Source organism: Heloderma suspectum, chromosome 4 (genome assembly GCF_057233095.1).
Source record: "Heloderma suspectum isolate Gila_16-S chromosome 4, 16-S_ref, whole genome shotgun sequence".
In the NCBI taxonomy this organism is placed as follows: domain Eukaryota; kingdom Metazoa; phylum Chordata; class Lepidosauria; order Squamata; family Helodermatidae; genus Heloderma; species Heloderma suspectum.
This window is the reverse complement of record NC_139461.1, coordinates 136769159-136795866: the sequence shown is the minus strand read 5'-3', so window position 1 is coordinate 136795866 and position 26708 is coordinate 136769159. Positions and strand designations below refer to the sequence as shown.

The 26708-nt window shown below is 43.9% G+C and overlaps 1 protein-coding gene across 1 annotated transcript in view; it reads right to left on the bottom strand.

Annotated features, from left to right (window-relative positions):
- Positions 1-5059: 5059 nt before the first annotated feature.
- The window catches only part of GABBR2 (gamma-aminobutyric acid type B receptor subunit 2), a 447064-nt gene continuing 425415 nt past the window's right edge, over positions 5060-26708 (bottom strand). The window contains exons 17-19 of the mRNA XM_084850624.1: positions 20867-20996; positions 9382-9499; positions 5060-5851 (exon numbers count right to left, since the gene is read on the bottom strand). Of these exons, the coding sequence (XP_084706750.1) occupies positions 5686-5851; positions 9382-9499; positions 20867-20996 (414 nt within the window). The 3' untranslated portion in view covers positions 5060-5685. The remainder of the gene's footprint in view (positions 5852-9381; positions 9500-20866; positions 20997-26708) is intronic.

Genomic DNA, 26708 nt, shown 5'->3' with positions numbered 1-26708 from the left:
TCATTGTGGTGCATGAGCCTTCATCCATTGTTACCCCCAACTTTACATCTCCCTCCCCATAGGATTCAGTTTAAAGCCCTCCTCCCTCCTTCAGTTTAAAGATGAAGTTCTTCATGCAGTGGCCAAACGCATTCTTCCCAGCCTTTGTGAGGTGCAACCCATCCCTTGCCAGCAGCCCATCTTCCAGGAAGTATAGCCCGTGGTCCCAGAATCCAAATCTCTCTTGTCAGCACCACCTTCGTAGCCAGTCATTCACCCGGAGTATTTTTCTTTCCCTTTCTGTCCCTCTTCTAACTACCAGAGGGATGGATGAGAAAACTATTTGGGTCCCAAACTTCTTGCGTTTCCTTCCCAAAGCATCAAAGTCTGATGTGATTTCTTCGTAGCTCCACTTGGTGGTATCATTTTTTCCCCCATGGATGAGAAGAAAGGGATACCTGTCAGTGGGCTTTATTTGTGCAGGCAACTCTTCAGTCACATCTCTAATCCGTCCTCCTGGGAGACAGCATACCTGGCGAGTCCATAGGTCTTCGCAACATACTTGGGTTTGAAATATAAGACATTTTAAAACTCAAGAGTTCAGAGAGCTGATGTTCTATAATACCTACAAGTAGAACTAAGAAGTCCTCAAGTTAAAAACATTTCTTGCACCAATTCATGAGGTGCCTCCATGGAAGCTATTGCTCAGCTTCACCCCCATGCAAAGGCAACATGGAGGTAATGATGCTGAACCTTACAGCTCTGTTTGTAGGATTACTGTTGCTAAGTCAATTGCCTTCCTTCCCTGATACTTCTGTTGGTGTTTAGGTGCATCAGTGGCATTTATCTTCATTCTGAGCCCTACTTCAAATAATTTAAGACAGGGTATGGCATAATTCCTCCATATCAGGGCCAATAGCTAAACCACAATCTACTGACCCCTTATGATGTAGAGCTGTTTACACAAATGGAGAGGGACAGTTCTGAGCAAGCAAAGTGGTGATGGTGGGGAAGTCTGCTAATCACATGGTCTTTGCATGTATTGGTGTGCATGTAGGATTGGGGCGTTAGCCTACCTTCATTTTTTTGGTCTTTTTTTCCCCAGTGAAATCATAGGGCTCCATGCATGATTTAAAATATGTATAGTTTAGGAGATCACTGTACACAGCTAATATATTTGCATATTCACATTTCAATGTTTATCAGGGTACATCATGATGGATGTATCTCTGATGAGGCTGAAAATCCTCCATCCAAGACCACTTGTTTGTTTGTTTCTTACAACCATTGGCCATCATAATGTAATTTTAATAACGAACAAGCAAAGATATAAACTATCTTGTGTAAAAATCCATGAGAGACGAAGGGTATCAATCAGGTTCTGAAATTAATTTATCTCTCTTACATTTTTCAGCAGTTGTCTGGCCACTACAGTGAATCATGCTGTTCTGTATGTATTAAATATATCAGAAATTAAAACACAGATTATCATCTAATTGACGCTGTACAGAGCCAATAATGCAGAGAGAAATCTCTGTAGCAATTATAAAGGGGGCAATATAAAAGATAATGCTCGATATTTTTCACCATGCTTAAGATAATTTTGATGTTCTAACATCGATGTTTGAATATCTGCCATCAACACAGGATGATTTTATTTGATTGATTGATGGCATTGTTTGAATCCTTAGGCTGGTAAATGCTTTCCTAACTGAGGGTATAGACTTGAAAAATAAGCCTGACACTGAGGGATACATTTAAGAACAGTATCTTGAAAATGATGGAGATCTAATATTGGCCAAGTAATCCAGAGCATCCCACTTGAAAAATGTTTATCACAGATTGCAATTTAGAAATGGCTAAGGAATTCCCCAACTGAGCCGTACCTGTGTTGACGCTTGCTCGTCCAATGTCTAATAACCACTTGTTTTCACTAAATGTAACTTTAAGAGACCGCTGTTAGACAAATTATACAATTGTCACCAGTAAATCTATCAACTGTAACAATAACTGGGGCGAGATCCACCTCTGCCCTCAACATAGCTATAGGAATACCCAGTACTAATTACTCCCATGACTAGAGATGCTCTTAAGTGCAATAAACCCCAAACTTTTAAAACTGTATTCTCAGTCTAATGAGTAAGTGAAAGTAGCACCATACTTTTGGCAAACAAGAGGGTCTGCACTGCATAGAACTGAACTCAGGACTCAAAAGTCCTTTAACTGCATTACTCCCACATATGTTAATAAGAAGGAGAGTCAATTAACAGCCCTGCTCAACATCTCTACTAATTCCTGTTCTATCAGACAGGAGCCTGCGTATGCCCATCTGTACTCAACAGGTAGTCTGAAATATGAAAGGGAGGTAGACTGCTCCATCCCTCCCCAAATGGTGCCTGGGTGAACCTTTTTTTCTCCTAGCTGGAAGAAGCCCTGTGCCTGCAATTTTATAAGGGTATTTGTGAATAAATAAGAGAACCACCAAGGAGTAGTTAATTAGATTTTCTCTATTTTATTAATAAAACAGATTTTTGCAACAATTTATTAAAAATTTATTTTCATGCAGTATAAGGGGTATACAAGAAATTCTCTATGTACTCTGTCTCTCTCTCTCTCTCTCGCTTTTTTAAAAAAATTATTCTGACAGTTTCAGTCTAGGTTAAAGCATTTGTGCACTAACATTGTTGGAAAATGCCATTGGGGCACAGCCTCATCTTAAGTTTTTACAGTACGTTTTTGCTGCAGTATAAAACCCCCAGAAACATTAAATAGCTATAGTCACTTTGTGGGTCTTATTTTCTGCAGGAAATGTTAAAAAATGTTGTGGGAGAAACTACAGTTGTATTTGAGACAAAGAATGTACTGCATGATTTAAACCTAAGAAACAGCACAGTCAGTATACACAAAGAGTTACAGACACACACTCACCGCCAACAGTCCAATACTTTTGATTTTTTTTGTTTTGTTTCCTGCTATGTTGGAATAATATTTTCTACAGAAATGTTTGTGTATACATTATATACAGTATTATTGTCCTTTTTTGAAAAGTAATATTTGTATTAAATAAAGTCCTGATGAAGTTCATTAATAAATTAAGAGAATACTGTCAACACACATACATACATCCACACCCACACACCAGGCAACACCTTCAGTGGTTAGTGCTCAAACGGAGTAATGTGTTCTACTTTCTGTGCGGTAGACTTACTCACAGTTGTCCTAACACTTGCAGGTGCCTCCATGACATCTCAGCGATATGTGTTCAGGAAGAGATTCTGTGATGTCCCCAGTGGATTAAGATTTATGTAATATTCAGGAAGGTGGGATCAGGGGCATCTGCAAGGACTCAGTTGGTATATATTCTCTCCCATGCAGATACTAAATGCTTCTGGAACATTGGTGGAAAAAGATCCATTCTTATGGCATGAGAGAGGAAATGACAACCCCTTCTGTACCAGGCCTTATTTGACAAGCTTTAATCAGTACAAGATTTAGAAAAGGTGGCCAGTATCAGTAATGTTGCAAGCCAAATTGACATCCAATGAGAGTGGCCAAGGCTGGAGATAGCCAATGGTGTTTAAGGGAAGTGAAGGTTGTATGCAAGACATCATTCCATTTATTTTGTCCTGCCGTTATCTCTGGGCAAATAGGTTTTGCAGATTTTTTTTAAAGCCCTACAAAAAACTCTGAACAGAGATAATAGTGGGAAGAGTGTCCAACTCTTAAGGGGAAAAAATATTTTGTCTGTCTCCAGCCAATAACCAGGCTCTCAAGTTTGCTGTTTCACATGGTTTGTACATCATCACAACATAGTGGGGGTGAACCAGACCTTGCATGTGTACATTCCTGCACGACTAGGCCCAATCTATGGACAGGTTGGGTGGGTGGGGCCTTCTCATAGATCAGTGATTTTCAACTGATGGTACTTCACAGTATTTTAGGCGGTACAAGTACCAGCAGTTAAAAAGTGCAGTCACAGAGGCATGGAAATGCATAGGCCATTGTTTGCCCTGATGGGGCCTTCTCATAGATCAGTGATTTTCAACTGATGGTACTTCACAGTATTTTAGGCGGTACAAGTACCAGCAGTTAAAAAGTGCAGTCACAGAGGCATGGAAATGCATAGGCCATTGTTTGCCCTGAATGTCCTATAGTACAGTAAGGCAAAGGGGAAAATTAGGCCTTGTTTCTATGCCCTTCCTATGTAGGATGCATAACGTGGGGCTATGAGTGACCTGGCATATGACTACACAGCAATAAGAACTTCAGACAATGTGGCATCTCAGTACTGTGGCAATGTCTCCAGAAGGAAATGTGCCCTCTGAAATTGTCTGTGCTGGGTATTTGCCCCTCACTGGATCATAAACAATCTTAATCCCTGCAGGCTTGCACAGAACCACTAGCACACAGGTAGTGCATGCTTGAGTCAGACCTTATCAGTAAGTGATGGAAGCACTCAAACATTTCACTTGAGCTCTCTCAGGTTGCGCTCTCCTAACAATTCAGTTGCTCTTGGGGAAGGAGTACATTAAATCATAACTTCTCAGGGGGAAACCACAACAGGAAAAAAGTACGTTGTGTTTTTAATTTTTTTAAAAACCATATCCATTTTTCACCTTTAGTTTTCCAATTCAAAAGACAAAGGGTATTTTTGCCCTGCTTAGGCAAACTTGGTTCAGACTGTCTTATTCTCAACTATCACTGTCACACACGCAGATACGAAGCAAAAGTTGTGTATATACTATTTGTGCCTCTGCAGAATTTGGCTGCAGCAGCCAAGTGTGGTGCCCAAGCGCCCCACCCCCACCCCTCCTCTGCTAAACTAACTGTACTGTAATTATGTTGTGGTTTAAATCAAGCAAACTGGGGTGGGGGGACAATTCATCCTGTGACGTTAAGACTTCCAATATCCATCCTCAGCCTTAACCACTGTCATTCCTAGTTTTCCGCCCGCTTGAAGATGGTCAGCTCTGGGCCCCTGCCAAGCCTTGTTGTATCTTAGCAGGAGGAAGAGATGGCTGCAAAGACTTGCTCTGTGACTATCTACCTGGTAGCCATGCTGAGATTTTGATTCTGGAACTGCTTCCCGCCCTGGAGGCTTCCTCCATCCCAAGCATGTCTCGAGAGGACTGGAGCTGGGCTGAGTACAAGTCTCAATGACACCTGAGGAACTATTTCTAAACACCAACTCCCCCCTGAACTTAGTCCCAGAAATGAATGTCAGCCCAACTAAGTGGTGCCTCTAGCAGCTGAATGCAATCCCTGCAAAACAAAGAATCCATTTCAGTTAATATAGCTCTCTGTTGATGTGATTGCCCTTTCTTTTTTGCACATGGTTTCATGTTTCAACAGCCTTATAAAGCTTAGTGACACTTGAGTGGGATCTTTTGTTTCTGTTCTTTGTCAAGTTTATGTTTCCAGCCACCTTGCCTCCAGTAGAAATTTGGGAAGGAACATGGTTTGGTGACTTTCTTCGTGAAGAAATAAAAATGTCCACAAGTAAGGCTACAGATCAACCTCTGGGTAACCCTCTCCACTTCGCATGCTTTGCCACAGCAGTGGAGCTGGTCCTCCCTTGACAATGGCCTTATAACACTAGTTCCTCTGTGATAAGAGTAAGGAGTATGTAGAAGGCAAGAGTTTGACACAACACGTTCAGTCCAGCCACTGAGTACCAAAAGCAGTTCAGGAAGCTATGATATCCTCCTACAGGCCAGAGACCATCACACGAAAAGATGGTGGCACATGTCTGTGCCGAGGACTGGCACTGGGGCTGACGCACGGACTGGCACAACTGGCGTCGACCCCTCCTATTGATGGCAAGTAGGCATGGTGAAGAATGGGCAGCTGTAAGGAGAGTCGACGCTGTATGCTGCAGAGACAGAAAAAAAGGAGAAAGATAAACGGAAGAACGTGTGCCTGGACTTTGAGATAGGGCTGCTAACAAAGGGTCCTTCACCTTCATGTGTATTCACTATGAGCCATCATACAACCACAAAAATTCAGTGGATGACTTGGCAAAAGGGTGCAGCCACCTGAAGGAATGAGCAAAGTACACATCCAAGTTGGAATCCTTCCTTTCCTAATACGTGGCCTTGGTCTTTTGCTTTGTCTTTGCTCATTTGCAGAAGCAAGGTGGTAATTACCTGTAAGCCACCCAAGGGACACTTTGAGAAGTGCAGGGTGGGGGGAGCAAACCCCCTTCCAGAAGACTCCCCCCCCCCAACAAAAACCTTTCAAAGACATCGTGGTCACTTTGCTTGGAAGGCTGCTTCCTTGTTCTGTTGTGCGGAGGCCTTCCTGCTGAAGCCTGGCAGCGGCTTCAGTTTGCAAACTGAGCATGTGCAACAGTTGCACATGTTCAGAGCATTCCTCTGCAATGAGGAAAGCAATGGGGGAGTGTGTAGGGCGCCTTCGGGAAATGATCCCCTACCACTTTAAATAAATAATTAAAGAGGCTCTCTCTGCCTAGGCAGAAGGAGGCAGAGCCGTTAAGCCAGGCTATTGGGCGTCCATGTGGAGCGCTCAGAGCAGCTGGGCAGCTATCAGTAGAGAAGTTGAAAAAGAAAAGCCAGCTGTTAAGCAGCTGCACAGCAGCGGTAGGTCATCTGGTCTAGTAGCTGCAGTTAGAGCAAGAACATAGCTGGTGGAGGCAGAGAGAGATGAATGGAGCACCATGGGACTGAGTATTTTGGATTTTAAAATTATTTTTAAGAGGAGGGGAGAGTGAGGAAGTGTGTGTGTATGAATGTATTAGTGAGGGAGAGAGCGAGCAGGCAAGCAAGCAAGGGAGAGAGAAACCACGTGTGTGTGTGTTTATGTCCTTTCTTTCTGCATTGTATTTGCAATGCACTCTTTAAAGTTTTTCTTCTTCGAAGCACCAAGCTGGATTTTTGTATTATACTGCTTCTTGCCACCGTTACTTCTGAAAAGGCATCCAGGCTTGGGGGATGTGGATATGCAAAGGGGTGGATTTTGGGGGGTGTTCTGAGAACTTGCTGCTGTGTTCCAAGGGCTTCCTGTGTGAGATGATGATGATTTGTGATGATGGATTCCCCCTCCCCACTCATGATTGGAAAGTCGCTTGATTCTTTGTGCAAAGGGAGTTGCTGCTGGAGCAGGAGAATGTGGGTCCAAAGATATGCTTTTGTGTGGGCTGTGCTGTGTGATCTCTCCCATCCACAACGCAGTCTCTACTCACTTGGCACTCATTATTTTAAAGTCACGTGATTCCGTTTCCTTCTCTGCAATGTGGGCTTTTGCCGGAACAAAAGACGTGACCCCAATGGAGTGCTTTTGTGTGGATTATTATTACAATTGGTATTGTTAGTGGGGGGATGGGACGGGACTGTGAAGTATTTAATAAAAAAAGAGGGAATTTTCCTTCATTACATACTTTCCTGCATTTAATTTCCTTCTGACTCACTGTTTGCAGTTCCCCACCACCATATGTACTGTATATAATCCTGAAAAAAACCATAATACTCCATGTATCTGATGAAGTGGTTACAGTCTTCAAAAGCTTACGCCAGAGTGCATGTTTAGCCTTTAAGGTGTCACAAGACATTTCATTGTTTTGGCTATTAATACAGTTTTTTGAGCTGATGTTCTACAGAAGAGGGAGGTGCATTTTGGGGCCATATGAGAAGCAAGAGCATGGGTTTTTATTTTATTATTAATGTTTAATAACAGTTATAAGAGCTGGCGTCAGTCTTCAAGCTCCCTCCCCGTGGTCTCTATAAGGTAAATGTCCAAGTAAGGTGCATCTTGTCACATGCATGTAAATAAGTACACACGTGCAGAGCACAGATGACCAATAAGCTAGGGAGGCTTATTTTGAACACAGTGTAAGACAACTGTTTTTCTAGTATAGAATTATTTACTTAAATTATTATTACATTTATATCCTGCCTTTTTTCCACTTGCAAGGGGCCCAAGCTGGCTTACATGGTCGTCCTCCTCCCAATGTTGTTCTCACAACAACCCTGTGGGGTAGGTGAGGCTGAGAGTCGATGCCTGGCCCAAAGCCACCAGCGAGCTTCACAGCTACGTGGGGATTAGAGCAGGGGTCTCCGTAGTCCCAGCCCAACACTCTAATCACTACACTACACTGGGTCTCATAGTGATGTTTTGCCTTTCCTGCAGAAACTATAGATGCCCCCATTTTTACCTTCACAACAATCCTGTGAGTTCGGTGAGGTTGAAAGCAAATGACTAGCTCAGATCATCCAGTGAGAAATGGGAGGCATTTGCTGGGCCTTCTCTGGCAGCAAAATGGCCTGGACCAGCACTGGCTGTGTATGCATGTGCGTCCTGTTTGGCTGTTGTGTCTGAATGAGGCAGTGAATCAGTCTATGTCTCTTTCTTGAGTGTGTGTGAGTGACAGAGAGAGAGAGAGAGAGAGAGAGAGAGAGCTTCAATGCGTATTTATGGTTTCTGTGTCTGTATGCCGTAAAAGGGGAAGCTTGTGTTTGTATTTAAGTTCTCTGCCATAGAGGAGCTATTCGTTTTTTCCTTCCAGGAAAGCATGGAAGATGATTTCCACTAACATATGTAGTGATGGGGGGGGGGGTGTAATTGTATTTTGTTGACTGTGTGTGTGTGTGTGCACAAATGTCATATATAAGTTCAGTGTAGGGGGCCCACTACAGATGGCTAAACCACATGGCTCATCATGGCCTTGATCTGGCCCAGAGGATATCTCCATAGAACATCATCATTAGCAGCGGCAGCATCGTGCTTTTGTATGGTTGTGTGAATGTCCTCATCCCCTACACTATGCACTTATCATCTTGAAGTCACTTGATTTTGCTGTTGAATGGGAGTTTTTGTTGGTATAGGAGAATGTGGGTCCAAAGGAGTGCTTTTGTGTGTCTGTGTGATTTCTCCACCCCACCTTTTACATACAATTTCAGAGTTTATGTGCCTCAGTTTTCCCTTTCTGTGGTATGGATTGCTGGGTGCTGGGGATTCAAAAGACTGCTCCACCTCCAGTGCCTTCCCTTGGCTCTACCCCTGGTGACCCCCCGGGTCCGCCTCCAGTGACATGTCCTCCCTCCTACTTTCAGATTGGCTACTGGCCGCCATTGCCAGTGAGGTCAGCAGCATCAATGCTGGCGCAGGACTTTGTAGTGAAGTACCACAGAAACATCACCATGCTTGATGGGGCACTGTGAACAAGGCCTCAAAGCCGAAAAGAATTTTACCAGCTCTCACCATAAATATGTGTGTGTTCAAGCCATTAAACATTGGCTTGAAAAGACCGAGAGCATAATGACAATTGTTATTGTGTATCTCAAAGGATACTTTGTAACATAATTCTGTATGTAATCAGTATTTAGACTTAAAAGGAAATGCTAAAAATGCAAAAAAAAAATAAAAATAAGGAGCTATGCTACTTACTGTTCTGGGGAGTTGATATCTTCCATAAAGTCTTTGCTTGTTCTGGAGGACTCTGTAGTATTCCATTGTGCTTGTGGGTTTTCATCAAGGTGGTTTTTCAATACAGCTTTTTCACCATCTAGGAAAAAGGAGAGCATTTCCTGACATTACTTCAGAAAAGTGATAATGTATTTTTCAAAGTTACATTTTATCTGCAAAACAGCAAGAACTATTTTCCAATCTATAGCAGTGTTTCTCAAAGTTATTTATGTATTCTAAAAGTTAAGCATCCCCAACTAGCCAACAATAGCTCTTGTGGCAGCTAAAAATGAAATACTTTTTAAAAAATTACTAATTTAGTTTTTTATGGAAAGAAACATACAAAAATTAAATAAGGAAGTAAAAAAACCATACAGAATACAAGAACCAAACAAGGTGTATCAACAGAAAAGGAAAAAGAAAGGATAACTACAAAGCAGGTTGATTCACAACATAACTGGCAGTTCCAATCTTTCTGGTTCCAGTACCTAAAAAAGGGTTGCCATGTTTGCATCAGTAGAAGTGGACATCTTTAATTAGGATTATTTCTTCTTTTAAACCATTTCTGATAATGCAAATTTTTGAAACAGAAGGAACATGACAGGATTTCTAATGGTGAACACTATTTTTATGGAAAGTAACAAATTAATAATGCATAACCTGGTTGTTTTAGTCATCTTATAAGTAATTAAGAAGAATTGTTAAAGCTTCATGTGTCACTATTATCCCGGTTATCTGCTGAATCTGAAGCCAATCTTTTTGAGCCTTGGAACACAACTACCAAGTGTGATACAAGTCTGCTCTTTGAGCATTACATTTCCAGCACTTGAACATATTTACACAATACATTCTATTCAGTCCCCGAGGAGTAAGATCCCATATGTATGAGTTTTGCAGAAGAATAGAGTTCAAATGTCATTGCCTTTGTTTTGAAAATAATTCTAAATTATTTATCAAAACAAATAGGGCATGATCTGATATCTCATAGTGACTTTTTAATAATAATAACAATGGGGGACATGACTGGTAACTGAGCATATGATTTTTGTTCAGCGGAATAAAATGTGTAATCTTAACATTGTGGGGTAATAGCCTGCCATGCATCTTTATATTCCAAAATTTCAACCATTAAAAATTCCTCAGAATACAATTAGTTAGGGCCTGACTGCATTTGTATAATACGGATATGTATATGTACGTGTATTTGTATACAAAAAGTCTATTTAAAAGCAAAGGTCTTGTTATACCAAGTGAGTTTCTTGGAAGGCAAATTGACTCTGCTTTCACTTTCTTAAAAATATTTCTACCTTTGCCTGTTTAACACTTTGCACAAAATCATTATTTTATTCAACTTCTTTATATTGATCATTATATGAAACACCATCTTCCAAAACAAAACCATCCAGTAAAAAAGCAAACACAAAAGGGAAAATAAATGAAATATAGACTTTAAATTCTTGAAACAAAACACTAATCCATTTAAGGTGCAATCCTATGCATGTTTAGGCAAAAAAGGCCTACAATTCCCAGCATGCCCCAGTCAGGCTGGCTGGGGCATGCTGGGAATTATAGGCCTTTTTTCTGCCTAAACGTGTAGAATTGCACCCTTAAAAATATTAAAATAATTAACAATATGAAAATATCACAATAGGTCCGCTGAAGGCCAATACACAGCATCCAAGAAATACCCTCAGATTAAAAGCCCTCTGAAACACACTTTTGTTAACAGTTTCCCTAAAAAATGGCTAGTGAGCTGACCCTATGAGCCTCCTTTGGTAAGGAATACTGTAGGGGTGGTGTCATTTCTTTTCTATTCCCTCTTCTAAACCAGCTCAACTTTGTTTCACACCACAAGCCAGCACCAAGCAGTTACTCTGCAAGTGACATATTTTACTTTCCTGGGCTCCAAGATCACCGCAGGTGGTGACTGTAGCCATGAAATTAAAAGACGCTTGCTCCTTGGGAGGAAAGCTATGGCACACCTAGACAGCATAGTAAGAAGCAGAGACATCACCTTGCCGACAAAGGTCCATCTAATCAAAGCTATGGTTTTCCCAGTAGTAACATATGGCTGTGAGAGCTGGACTATAAGGAAGGCTGAGCGCCGAAGAACTGATGCTTTCGAACTGTGGTGCTGGAGAAGACTCTTACGAGTCCCCTGGACTGCAAGGAGGTCAAATCAGTCCATCCTAAAGGAAATCAACCCTGAGTGCTCATTGGAAGGACAGATACTGAAGCTGAAGCTCCAATATTTTGGCCACCTAATGCGAAGAGAAAACTCTCTGGAAAAGACCCTGATGCTGGGAAAGACTGAAGGCAAAAGGAGAAGGGGACGGCAGAGGATGAGATGGCTAGATAGTATCACCGATGCAATGAATATGAACTTGAGCACACTCCGAGAGAGAGCGCAGGACAGGAAGGCCTGGCGTGCTATGGTCCATGGGATCACGAAGAGTCGGACACGACTGAACGACTGAACAACAACAACAAAATAGGTAGAGATCCAATTTCTTCCTCGCAGCAATTGAAGCGTTTTCCACTTCTGATAGAGTATTTTTCCAGAGCACAGCAAATGCGGCAACAGCAACATGGGCAAAGCACTCCTATGAGGTGGGAGAGAGAGAATCCAAGACAGAGGAGCTACATTTTCATATGCCTTGCTGGGCTTGCACGGGCAGGGTGGGAAGTGGTGTGCACGCGTGCATCTCTTTTTTGGAGGCTTTTCCCCCCTTTAATAGTTTCACTCTCATTGATTCCAATGGGAGGGAAATAAACTACATCAGCTGCAGGGTTGGCATAGTTTTCCCCTGCTCTGGCAAGCAGGAGAGTTTCGGATCCTGAGTATCTACAGCGTCTCCTGAAATGCCTCCTTCTTGCCATCTCTGCATCAAAGGAGCACCAGCTGCAAAAAGGCCATGGAGGAGGCTTACCTCCCTCTCTGAGGACAGACCTCTCTCTCCGCCCTTGGAGAGGGAGATCTGAAAAATCCTGTGGTCCCTGGGATGCCCTCCCAGGGCCATAGGATTATAACCTAAGCCTTGGTTGCTGGATGGAGAATTAAAGAAGTTCCTCCTTGGAACTTCATTTTGTCCCCCCCTGCCTAGGTAGGCCAAAACAAGAGGAAATGAATCACCAAAAACAGACACCAGTTTGCATAAAATCTGCCTATGCTAATGTATATGTATAGATGTAAATTTAGGAATAAGTTATCTAATTTAAAAATTGATACAATAGTGGGGAAGACTGTATCAAGCTGACCGGTGTGCCTGTTCGGTCTGTTGTTCAAGTGCTAACTCTGAGTGGGCATCTTCCAGGCCCCCTTAGCATTCTTTACCTGTAAACTGGACTTAGGCTGGACAGCCCTTCCAATAGAAAGTGCCTTCAAACTGAGGATTGTCCTCTAGAAGACTTGGCCATCATATCCGTGCCAGCGTTTCATGTCTTGTGTCTAGGTTGGGGGCTGTGGGGGCTACAATGCCAAACTCTGTTCTCCACCCATAGAACTCCTGGCACTTCCCTGCTGCCCAACAGCTTGAAAATCTAGAGCCTGCAGTCAAATAATTGATTTGCATTCATTCCCTCTCTTCCAGAAAAGCACAACTGAATTACTCAAGACCTAGAGTTTTCTAATTTAGAAATATGCTCTGAACCCCTGATTTTGTTCCAAATGCCTCAGACCAAACACAATTTGCTTACATGACTCTTTTGACTCCACTGCTCCCAAAGGGCTGTAAATTACACCTTTGGCAGCCAACTAAAGCTGCTTCTAGTTCTGTTGAGTGCACCTCCCATTCCCTCTTCCTATACTATGCACGAAGTATATGGACATAGATGGCACTATACAAATAATACATTGTAATAACAAAGTATTTTTATCAGCCAGCTAGACAGAAATTAACATCCTCTCAAAGCACTGATAAACATTTGTAACTAGAAGAGGGACATATTATTGGGGGCCTCTTGTTTCTCCACACAGTAGTCTAGGGATTGGAGGTACATTTTGGCACACAGCACAGTTACCTCAGGAGTGGCCAGGTTCTATAGTAACATATCAGAGAGCTTTGGCTATTGGGCAGTATAGTAATGTAATAAATAAATATCTGGAGTATTCTCTAAGTCTTGGGATTGGAACTCTTGAGTTCCAGCTCCCTCACATTTTGGCCTTAAATAGTGGTGCCTCACTATTTACCTGCATGTCAGGATTCTGATCCTCCTGCCTGCTACATGAAACATCACAGTGCAGCCGGGCTGCTTTATCTGGGACAGTGTTGTATTAAAGTAATGTTCACCTATTTTTCCTGAGAACCTCAAATCTATTTGCAGTGGCATTGTCTATTTTAATACACATTCAAAATAATTCTACAAAGACAAACATATTCTCCAGTCACTACTTGTTTTTTTTTTTTTTAATTGGCTGAGTAGACCAGATACACACTTAAAATGTCGTTCTCGTTTGCTCTTTCATGACAAAAAAGTGAGGGAATGAGAAGGAGCTGGAGCACTATTTCAATGGGGTATGTGCAGAAGTCCTGGGGAAGAGCCACTGAAAAGAACAGAAGCTCCACAGCAAACTGTGTGTGGCATGTACAAGGAGGTATATCCACACAGAGACTACCATGCCGGAATTCAGAGCACTGGATTATTCCTAAGTCATACACTGAAATAGAGTTGCCACATAAGAAAGAAAAGGCACAGTTCCAAACAGCAGGTCCCTCCTGCCTTCTAGAGACTGGCTATGAGTACAGATGCTTCCCCTCAGAAAGCAGCACACTAGAGCGGTGATGTGAAAGGCCTGTTGAGTGAGCCCCACACGTTGCTGATTCAGACCTTCAGGAAAGCAGCTGCAGACCAGTGATTCAGAACTGCACTGTGCTGTTTCACACTCTTTTGCACAGCAGAACTGTAAAACTTTGCTACTCTGGGAGAGGACTATGTCTAAAGGACTATAGGTCAAAAAAGGGGTTTTAGATTGTTATGAATTGCATAGTTTTGAATTAAAATGTCTGAATTTAGCCTCATTTCTGAGTGATGAAAATCTACAAGCTTTATTTGGGTTCCTGGGTTTTATAGTCTGTCCTCTAAGACTGTTTGAATTATTGAGAACAAGTCACTGATGAAAGAATACTCTGTGTCTGCTGTAAGACCAGTATGTGGCACAATATGGCCTATGGCTGCTTTGCTTTTGGCTTCAACATACCTACTTATGAACATCTATTGTGCCATGAGCCCTTCAATATAATTATCAGAGAAACCCTATTTTTGTTGAATGGCTATAGCACTGTAAATGGGGATAAGTGGCTTTGAAAAAGGATTCAGTCAATTTTTGGCATCTTGTCTCTGAAAGTGATTGAGCTGTGAGGTAGGGCTGCTGCAGGCCATATTAGAAACTGCCAAATGTCTGGGAGGGCTCAGCTCACATAGAATCACAGAGTTGGAAGGGATCTCAGAGACCATCTAGTCCAACATATATTGCTTTTCTCCCCGTCCCCTCTAGCTAAACAGGTTTTGCAAATTTTTAAAACGCCATGAAAAAGGAAAATTTGAACTTACCATACATTTCCCTTCTCAGGGGTTCTGGAGTGGGCCATTCTGTACGTTTGAGGAAGCACCTCCTCCTGATTGGTGGACAGGGCCCTAGCAAGAAATGACACCAAGGGGAAGGGCTTCCCCTCAACTCCCAGACTAAGCCCAGAGCCTGGAAGAAAACCCCCTGAGATCCCACTGGATTCAGAATCTCTTGGTTGGATGCTGACGATTCAGAAATCCAAAAAGAACAAACCAGAGGCTAATGGCTTCTGCTTGTTATGTTCATATTTCTCTCTCTTAAATGGGTGGGACAGCTGCCCCACCCTGGAACCCCTGTGAATGGAAATTTACAGCAAGTTCTCATTTTCCTTTCTCCAGTGGTTCCAAGGTGGGGAAGTCTATACATTTGGGAGCTAGAAAAGCAGTATAGCCCCAGGGTGGGATTATATTCTCTCATATGCTAGACACAGTCTTTCAGAAGACACATCAACCAAAGAGATGGTCTGATGCAACCATGCCTACTGTATGGTCAGGTCTGCAGAGTTCTACCCTATATGCTAATTCAACTAAAGGAACGTTCCTATATTCTATGGAAGGTGCAGAACTTTTCTGAACTGTAATGCCTTTAAGTGGGAAATAACCCTGGGACAGATAAGTCACCCTAAAGCCTAACAATTTCCCTGTTGAATCCCAGAGTGGCAACTAAGGCTGACAACACTTTGAGGTATCTGTGCTGAGCTTGTATTTATTACCTCAGTAGAGACTGAACAAGTTCAGTTCTTGGATACACACTTAACCCTAACTTCAATCTCCACTGAATGGATGATCACATTGTGGATCCCAAGTGGGGAACTGCTGAACCAGGTAGGATGTATGTGCACATGCACCAAAAGAAATATGTGGGTGCGGAATTGTGTGTGTGGCTCGCTGAAGCTCAATGCTACATCGGAACAGAAACTTTACTCTGGCTCATTGAAGGCATATATGATAAGCCAGTCTACTGAAGTAATTTTGTTACTGCTATGCAGAATGCCTGGTAGGGTGGTAAAATACACCACCATTTTGATTATGACCTTGCAGACTTCTTGTTGGAGAATGAAAGATTTCATGCCCCTGTAGTGAATATAGATAGGCCTTAAAATCCTGCTGCCCAAATGGGTAGGAACTATTAGTCCCTTGCTATTATCCTGGAAGGCCCAGAACATTGAGCTGGTAGCCTTCAAGAACAGCTAGCTGATGCTTTCTTGGATATGCCAGGCCATCCTGGCCCCTGAACCAGGATGCTTTGCAAAAATGGTAGATACCAAGACTAAGGAGGACTCTGCAGCTCTTATGGATATTCCTATGCTGAGTCTGGTGGAGACCAGAAACAACATAGTGATACCCAAACATCCTTTACTTAACTCTGTAGGCATGTTAGCTCTGAAATTTCAAGCCAAAAGGCAGAAGACCCTCTGAAAACAACCATGTGGAATCCAGACCAAACACTCTTGTCAGAAGACCATGATGCCTAGTGGTTGACCTGGCATTATAAACTCCCCATGTGCCCAAAGACCTGGGCGGTGTCTGATGCTGGATGCTGCCATCTATTATATAATTTTGTTGTGAGCCCAGCATTGATCATGCCTGCATCAGAGGAAGAGAGCTCTCAGTTACAGTAAAAGCGAGCAGTAGTCTCTGAGATAGGCAAGGTAGGCCTGAATATCCCCCTCTCCTTCCCTGAACAAGACCATAGGAGGATATTGTCTGGGTAGGAAAAAATGTACCTCTTGCAGGTCAAGGATCCCCATAAACTCTCCAAGTTTATATAAAGTTGCTTGGGGATGAAAAGAGTCTGGAACCTTCTGTTTCAGAAACCTTTATGGAGACTGATTTTGAAGAATCTACAGATGCCAGAGAGATCTGAATCCTGGGATCACTATTGCTGCTCCAGGATGAGAGCTCTTCCATCATTAATTTCTTATGCAATGATGAACCACCTTATGCTTGAAGGGGTTCAATACTGCCATCCTTAGGGGTCCCATTATGTTACCATTGCATGCCTCTGGGACTCAATTGGCAAGTCCAAGTTCTGCAGGGCCTTGCCTTGAAGTCCAGCAGAGATCTGCTATTGTTAGGGACAGAAAACCTAGTTCTAGGAAAATGCAGCAAAATTGCCTTTGTAATTTGCAAGGTATAGTCCCTTGAGGCTGTTTTCTGTACCCACTAATCAGCTATTATCTGAAGTTACTCCCATGCTGAGCAGTTCTCATTCTGAGGCCAGGAATCATCACATTGAATATTTGAACGATTTCATCAACCCCTCTTATTTCTTTTCTTCACCAAGGATGAGAAGAAATATATGACTACGTGGGTAGCATACAGATGTAAGGTTAGTCTTCTTGCACAGGAAAACACCTTCTCGCCTTAGTTTCCAGAAGGACTTTTAACTTTGTTCAGCATAACCCTGGCAAAATGAGAATAAAATCAGAGGCATCCAAGAAAACAACAGTGATATGGCTAAAACCGCTAAGGCCTTTAAGGGAAATATTCAGCTTTACAGTATTTCTGAAACCTTTCCCCATGACGAAGCGATGCTCCTAGCAAATACATTCTTTGAAATGTCCAGCTTAACAACAAAATACGATTATTTTGAGGATTATGTTATTTAACATATTTGTGTTCTTTGCAATTTAGAGGTTAACTAGGCTGGGATTTTTTTTTTTTTCTCAAAACCACTCAGAACGCCCTATGGTCAAGTAAGAATCTGTATGCAGATCTCTCCAGTAAAAATGCAACACACCATCCACCAGATCGCACATGCTCTCTGCAGGAATGCAGTGTCAGGCTACACTTGCCATGTGGGAGTATAGTGGGGAACTGCCACACAGCCAAAAATCAGTTTCTTAATCAGAAGGTTTTGTTGTTTTGGTGTGTGATGGTGGAGATGGTAGGTATTGCTAGAAGGTTGGGAATGGTGACTAGTTCTCGTAATTCTAGTTCCAAGGTCTTCCTAATTTTACCCTAATTCCTATCAAATTGGTTCCTCAAGAACAACTCCTAGGTTTGAGAGCATGCCATTCTCTGAAGAGAAATAGGCAGACTGTTTCTCAGAGACTGCTTTGCCAACTTTCCTTTTGTCAGATCTATATTTGGACTATAATTCAGGAATTCTCAGGCTCCTGAATTGTCCACTATTTCTCAATAGATTAATGCACAAAGCGCCTATCTTCAGAGAAAGAAGATACTGCTCAACCCTGTTGGGAGGCTGAATGTAGACAAATGTAAAAAGAGTCTATTTCCAACATGTGCTTCAGCTCCCGGGTGGTGGTACTAGTGCTGATCTCTCAGAGAGAGGGGGATGGGCAGCTGAGAGAGGAAGGGAGCGACCATCCCTCTCCATTTTTACCTACCTCAAGGGCCAGGCCTCAGTGCTGCCAGTTGGTCCCTACCACTCTCCAATCCAGAGCCTCATGAGGGAAGGGGAGAGGTAGCTGCCTTTTCAGGAGAGGATGGAGAGAGGGTTGCCCTTCCTTTCCTTTCCATTCTGCTCTTACCTGGGGCATCTCCACGCCAGCCTAAAATCCTGCATTTAAAACTAGGCTTTCTGCTTCCTTTTCAAATGCAGGATCACAACGACTCCCTTTTTCACCTGCTTTCTTTCCCCCCTCCTTCTCCCCGTATCTGCATCTTCCATTATCTTTCATTGATCTCACTCCTCTTCTTGCCGCTTTTACTCTTTTCATGGAGGGAACTCAAGCGGAACACAATGGGGTAATTTGATAGCTCATTATCTGTGATCTATTTAAAAATGGAACAAAGGGCATTTAGTGCAGGAGACGCCTTGGAGGGTCAAGGCATCATGTAAACAGCCCGCAAACTTCCGTGAAGGAGACATCTCAATCGCAGGATAAAAGCTCCACGTGAAGAAAGCCATGAACTGCTGAGCTGTAGTGGAATCCTTTGTCTTTTGTTACACTTCATCCCTGTACATCGTGAGGGGGAGGGAAGAAGTAGCTGCTTTCTCTGAGGAGAATATGGAGAGACAGCTGCCATTCCACTCCATATAATGCTGCAATGGGGGTTCAGCAGTGTTCTGTAGCTTCCTTCCACAAAAGGAGAGACACCAACTTCTTAGGAAGAAAACCAACTGCTTATTCTTAATGTAAACACAACTGAGGCCCACAAACTCTCATTACAGTTAACTCCAGCAGCCATCTTCAGCACCATCACCAGGGGTGGTGGCAGCAGCGGTTTCTTCTCCTCCTCCTCCTCCTCCGGGGCAGGAAAACCAGGAGAGGCCCCAGAGAACCTTACTTATAGCACCTTCACTGCTTTCTTGGCATCCATGGGCTATAGCTGCTGCTGGATGACATTTCATGGCTACGAACCAGAGGTGGAGTGCTGGTCCCCAAACTGTGACTGAGGAGAGTGATCACCACTGCTGCCTCCTCTGCAACACTCAAATCAGCATCTGCCTGCTACGAGGTGCTGCGAAATGCCATGGGGTATAGCCATGTGATGCACAGGGTGGTGGGTCACCGTGGCCAAGCAACCACCTTGCCTCATTCCCGACCGGATCAGGTGGTGGGGAGGTGACAAAAATATGCAGGTCAAATAGCGATGCTCACCAGCCTCTTTTGGTTCAGCGCTGGCTGCTTTCCTGCTCTGCATGAGAGAAGCCCAGCCGAGGAAGCTGTGCCAGGGCAGAAGGCTGTCTCTCCTCAGGAACAGTCTTCTCTCCTCAGCAACACCCTTTTTCTCAGACTTTGGTGGTCAGGGCACAACCAAGCCTAGTCCAAGCCCCTGCCTTAAAGGGCAGATCGCTCCCACAAGTTAAAAAGCTGCTGAAGTACAATACAAACGGTGTCACAAGAGCTCAGCTGCAAGCCATGCCAGAAACCTGTTGCCTACTAGCCAGACAGGGAGCTGAGGGGAAGCTCCTCCATGTGGTGTCATTTCTTGCTGGAGCTCTGTATGCCCACCACCAGGAGAGACTTCCCCAAACCTATAGATTGCCCTGCCCTGGAGAATCCTGCAAACCCTGTTTATCAAAGATGAAAATGAGATGAGTATATACACCATTCAGGTCCACCCTAGTTGAAAGTAAGGTGTCAAAAATTATCAGAACTTGGCAAACCCTTTTTAACTTGATGCTATCACAATGGTTCTCAAACTGTAAGACACCTGAATGTGGGCACAAAGCTCTAAGGGAAGACAGAACCCCGAAGCAGGTGAAGGCTTCTAGCACCTGAATGGGTTGAATGCCCCATGGCAGAAGACCCTCTATATTAGGGGTTGGATCCACACTTAGTCATGACTAGAGTAGACCCACTGAAATAAATGGTACTGGTAAGTCATGACTAACTAAAGTCATATTCATTTCAATGAGTCTCCTCTAAGTACAACTAAATCTGGATCCAACCCTAGAGGGATGTTTGTAGGGATGATTCCATCCTCGCTGCCCCCATTATCCCAAACCTGCTTTGCGAAGAAGGGAGCTCAGGTCAAGCAATTTGTTTTGTTCCAAATACAGATTCCTCTGTGTAGTTTTAGGAGGGGGTGAGATGTTCTGTCCTATCCCTCTTCTCATGCCAATGTTGGATAAGCACCCCAGTCCACAGGTCCTTGCATGCAGCAGCAGGGAGCTGTGGGTGACTGTGCATAAGAATCTCTGGATGTTGACCCGTAAAAGAGATTATCGGAGTTGAGTTGAGGGAGAGAAGAAGGCAGAGTAAGTTATGAAGGTAGGGGAGAGGCCAAGCTCAAAAACTTTGAGAAACACTGCCCTAATGGATTGCTTTCACATATGTTCATTCACATGTTCTACAAATCACATTAATGTTCAAGGGCATGTTGTATGTCAAAGCAGGGGTATTATGAACAATATAGCAGCAGCTCCTATTCTGCCCCTTCACACAATGGGCTTTTTGTAAAACCAAATTCTTACCAAATTCCATACCTTTGTTTTCTGTAAAGTTGCGTATACTGAGAATATCATTGAGTTCCTGATAATGATTCTGCTTAATATATGTTGTCTTCTCAGGTGTGTCCTGAAGCTGCATTGTGACTTCTTCTAAGGTTTTGTCCAACTGTTATAAGAAAAGCATTTTACAGGAGTATTAAAGCATTTTGATACCCAGCCTTCCTTGTCCTTTCTTGAAATCTCTTTATGGACGTTATTTTTTCCTCTTAGGTATGTGTGGTGTCCCCCCGCCCCCCCATCATGCATAAAGGTACACATGCAAAGAAACAGCTTAAATTGCAATTATTTCTAGCAATAGATCCATGGGCACCAAGACAGCAAAAACCACTCTCTGTATTTCATCTGTGTAGTGCCCACATATTTTATTTATTTATTATTTATTTACAGTATTTGAATACCGCTCCACATCCAAAGACCTCAGAGCAGTGAACAGCAGACAGGGTAAAGAATAAAAACACCATGTTACTTCTTTTTTTTTTTAAAGAAACAGAGTTCTGATAAAACCAAATTTAATAAACCATGGCCCTTCACTTGAGGAAGGCTTCCTGAAATAACAATGATTTCAGGAGATGCCGAAAGCAACACAATGTTGGCACCTGCCTGACCTCCAATGGCAGGGAATTCCACAGGAAGGGGGCCACCACACTGAAGCCCTTTTCCTGGTGGACTCCAATCAGGCCATGGATCCATGTGAAATCACCAGGAACATGCTCTCTGATAACCTCAGTGACTGGGCAGGTTAGTAAGGGAGAAGGTGCTCTCTCAGGTATCCTGGTCCCAAGTTGTTTAGTGCTTTGTACACTAGTACTAAAACCTTAAACAGACCTTAAACCTTATAAAACCTTAAACAGTTAAACGGATGTTTAGCTGGAAATAATTGCCATGGATGCCTAGCGGAGCGTACAACACATTCAGCCCTGCCCCCTCCCCCGATCTGGCATATAAAAAAACATGCAACTCTACTATTTGATTGAGAGAGAGAGAGAGAGAGAGAGAGAGAGAGAGACTGGGTTCACATAGTCGGCAGGCAGTTAACAAACCACAGTGGCTTGTTAATGATTCTACGCATGCCAGTCGCATGGGGGGATTTGCATAATTACCCTTGGCAGCATGGCTTGTCGTGTCATGCGAACTTGACCAGGGTAGCTTGTTGCACTGGGTAACAAGCCACCCAGTACCCATGGACACAGTTCACATGACACAACAACCCATGGTGTGTTGTCACTCTTGTTTGTTTCAGAGTGGCTTGTCATGTTGTCTGAACCTGGCACGGTGGATTGGGCATGGATTGTAAACCATGCACAAGCCACCCTGAGAACCCATAGCTTATTATTGGGTTATTCAGGGTGGGTTGTTTTCAGAGTGGCTTGCATGACGTGCAAACCTTGCACGATGGCTTCTGCATGGCTTGTTTGAAAGGGTTACAGAGATGCCTAGCAAGAATAATGAAAAACCTGACTGATCCTTGCAGTGCCTTCCACCCCTCCTCTTCCAGCTCACCTCTTCATTTGACAGCAACCAGCTTTATTCCTTGTGAACAGAGTTAGCACAGCTGTGTGTGTATGTGTGACTGACTTACCTCTGAGTAACTTCACATAGCCCCAATTCAGGGCCATGGCAATTCAGGAGGGGGGATTTAAATTCCCCCTACTGTTTTCATGCCAAAATTCCCCTTCATGAAAACCAGGGGGGAAAGCTTAAATTCTGAATTGGGGGCACATGGGCTAGCCCAGAGGTAAGTCAATCATGCATACACACATAGCTGTTCTAGGAAGAGGAATGTTGCTCGTCCCCAGCTGTGAGGAGCAGCCCAGGAGGCTTTTTTTAAGCATTAAAGAAAGAAAATAAAACCCTCCGCAACTTCACCCTAAAAAGTTAGGTAAGCCCCACTCTCCAAAGATATGGTGTGTGTGTGTGTGTATATGTCAATGCACATGCTCCACAGGCAAGAAAAGCAGTAGGGGGATCTCACCACAGCAAGAGTATACACAAGTTGTGCTGCAAAGGCCCCTGAGATATGTGCTGGGAGCAGGTGGGAGGATGAAGAGGGAAACAAACCATGGCAAGATGGCGAGTGCCTGATTGTCTGCCAGCAGCAGCGTGGCTTAGCAAGCAATTAACTAGCTTGTTTTCAGGGTGGCTTATCTTGATGTGCAAACCGGCCCATGGGCTACTGCGGGGTTCTGTGTGGCTTGTTACCCATGGCAACAAGCCATGCTGGCTGGGCTTCCATGCCACAAGTGGCCACACTGCCAAAAAATCCCCCAAGCATGTGACCAGCACATGCAGCGTAGTTAACAAGCCACTGTGGCTTGTTAACTGCCTGACTGTGCAAACCGGGCCACTGTGTGTATTTGTGTGTGAGAACAGTTTGGATGACATGCTGCAGCTTGTCATGGGTTATTTAACCCATGAGAAGCTGCAGTGCCTGCAGGTGCCAGACTGAATATACATTCCCTGCTCAGGGGTTGTTACGTTGTGCAAACCTGGCGAGTGTGGGTAAAGAAACCCTCGCGAGACCCAGACCACGGGTTATGTGAGGGTCGTTTAACTCTTGCAGAACCCATGCTTGCTGGGCTCGCACAACAGGACAACCCCGAGTGGGGGTTGCATATTCAAAATGGCGGCCGCACCTCCCCCCCACAGCCTCACCATGGGTTAAATAACCCAGAGTGGGCTGTCGTGTAGTGCAAACAATGAACTGTGTAAGTGGGTGTATTAAACTTACCCTCAGTGCTAAATACGTCCTCAGCCTGTGCACACCAAAGCAGTAACTCTGTATGAAGTCTGTAGATGTTATCCCCTCCTAAGTTCAGTTCTCATGTCTCATGCTTTGTTATATTGTAAGCCTATAGGTAAGGCCATGTGTCTTTAAATTTTTGCAGGTGAGCGCTAGTTTTGGCCCATGTTACAGCTGCTCTGCAGAGCCTTCTTCCAGTGTTCCAACCTACCGCCCTGGGCACTTATTCACCCTCCTACAGTGGCCAGCTTTTAGCAGCAGCAGAAGGAATCAAGTAAGTAATCAGGGTGAGGTAGCAGGTGGACAACAGCATTGAGAAAGGACTGCAAGAAGGCTCTCTGTGGGTGGTTGTGGCAGCTGGCAGAACTGATAGCTGCTGCAGATACTCAAAGACGGTTGACCATATGGACGCTCCATTTGGGAATCCTATGTAAACTGGAGTAAATAGGTATGTTGCTTGCATTCCGATTATAGTAACTCTACAAGTCAAGTCTTCAAAAGAAAACAACTTCATCAAAAACCTCTCTAATATCTTTTGTTCTGCTCCAAGAATTCTGCCTAGTGCATAAGCAGATACTTTTATATCTGCGATGTTCCTGAACACCACTCTCAATAGTTCCTTCTTGTAAGAAACATATCACTCTTCTTCTTCTTTAAAGAGTATCTCAGATTCACTCATCAGCTCTGCAATATTCTACCACTTCATAACTCTTCAGCCTTACAATAGAGGGGAGCAGGTTTAATTCCATTCTCTCTCTAAAGTAAAATAAAATAGAATGATGTTCTGTGCTTTGAAATCTTCCAGCTCACAGCCTCTATAGCCAGCTTGATTGGATCCACACTTAGTCATACTTAAAGTAGACCCATTGAAATCAATGAGACTTAAGTCTCATTGATGAACTTCAGTGTCATTGATATCAATGGGTGTACTCTAAGTATGTCTAAGTCTGGTTCTAACCCTAGGCCCGGATGGATTTCCTGTCAAACAGGAAATTCACTGCACTTCATTCGATGTCTTCTTCCTCAGTTTCCCTATGAGGAAACTGAGCTCCACATCCACACCTCAGACCAGGATTTTGGCAGCACTTGCATCTCCTGGGGTTTGGCCACAACAATAAGCCTGCATTTCTGTCCAGGTCAGGTAGCACATGCAGAATGTGCAAAAATATTTTCTCTTTGTGTTGCATGTTGCCACCTCACAGCAGTGGTTCAACCTCAAGTTGGCTCCAACAACATTCTATGACAATAGCATTCCCCCTGAAGCCATTTGAATTAAGGAAAATGTTGCATTTGGAAATGTGCCTTTGAAGTCAGATGAAAGGGAACATTTTGCATTTAGGTTTTCAAGGCCCTTCCTTCCATATGATCTAACTGTCATCCAAAAGTCAGACTATTTTGATGGAGAAATTTTAGAGGAGAACTGATGGATAAAAATACAATCACCACCTCCTTAAGAAAATGTGTTGCAGACTGATTTGGTCATTTGAGATCACTAACGATGACACCCTTCCTAGGATTTCTCAAGTCATTACTGGCTAATTGATGCTTGGCAGGTGAGTATTAAGCCCTCTGACGTTTTCACACAAGGATTAAAGTGGTCTTTGCTTCAGTCAAGTTTGTAATGCAATTGTAAAACCTCAATTGGTCAGAATGCTCATTTACATTACACTTTCTCCCTTCAGCATGAACAAGAATGCATGAACAGTAATAATTAGAAATTAACATAAGTAGAACAAGAGAAGCTCAAATGCAATGTAAGCCTCTCATGCAAAAACAATGTAAGATTTTAATACCAAGAAGTCATTTCTGACATAGCTACACTTCACATTTTGAATTACCTGGGTCAAAAATGTTAGCATGTAATTTTGCGTTCAGGAATAAGGATTTTTAGCAGACACAATGGCCAACCAAGAAGAATAACCATTTTCCCTTCAGTGTGGAGTAAGAAGTCCACACTGGGCAGGACCAGGCCCCCAGGTACTGAGCCAGCTGTGCTGATTGCTTCCACCTGTCCCTTCCAGGAAGGGCTATATAAGCTGGCTGGCTGAGGTGGCCTGGGAGAGCCAGGATCTGCAAGAGAAGCCACCACCTGGGGAACAGGGCATGCCTGCTGCCGCCCTCCCTGTGGACTCCTGCCTGACAGTATTTGTGAGGGGGATGTATTATTTTGATTTTTGTTTAATTGTTGGTGGGGTGAGTTTTTGTGTTTTTAGGGGTGGGTAGCCTGCCTGATAGGTGGGAGCGAGGGGGCATGTGTCCACCTGACAGAGGCAGTGGGGGGAGTGCTGGGGGCCAGAACATACTGAGGCTGGGCGGCAGGTGCAGCGCTAGGGGCAGGCCAGGCCAGGTAAGGGGAACAAGGGAGAAATGTGTAATATCTGTCCCCTGTTCTGGGCCTGTCCAGAGCCAAAGGATGGCTGGGGGAGGCATGACTCCATCTTCTGGCTTTTGTCTGCTGCTCTGCAATGCCAGGTCTGTTACCCAGAAAACCTCCCTCATCCATGACATGATCCTGGATGAGGGTGCAGACCTGGCATGTATTATGGAGACCTGGCTGGCTGAGGCCGCTGCTCCAACTCTTGCGGCCATGTGTCCAGCTGGATTTTCGTATGCACAGCAGCTGAGGGCTGGGGATCGGGGAGGGGGAGTGGATGTTATCTACTGGGAGTCCTTGGTCTTCACCAGACCACCTCTCCGGGAGACCAAGGTTGCGGAGTGCATGTATTGGAGGTTGGGCCCGAAGGGCAGTCTGGGGATTCTACTCGTGTACCACCCACTCCGCTGCACAACTGACTCCCTGGCTGAGGTGCTTGAGGTGGTCTCTGATGTGTGTGTACAGTCCTCTAACTTATTGGTGTTGGGGGGACTTCAATGTACATTCAGAGGCCGTCCTCACGGGGGCACTTTGGGACTTCATGGAGACCATGACTTCCTGGGAGCTGCACCCTATTCCAACTGGGCCCACCCATGTAGCCGGTCATGTGCTAGACCTTGTGTTTGTTTCTGGAGAAGCGGGGAATGATCTGGAAGGTGGGGGTGTATCCACCCCTCCCCCGCTGTCATGGTCAGATCACTATC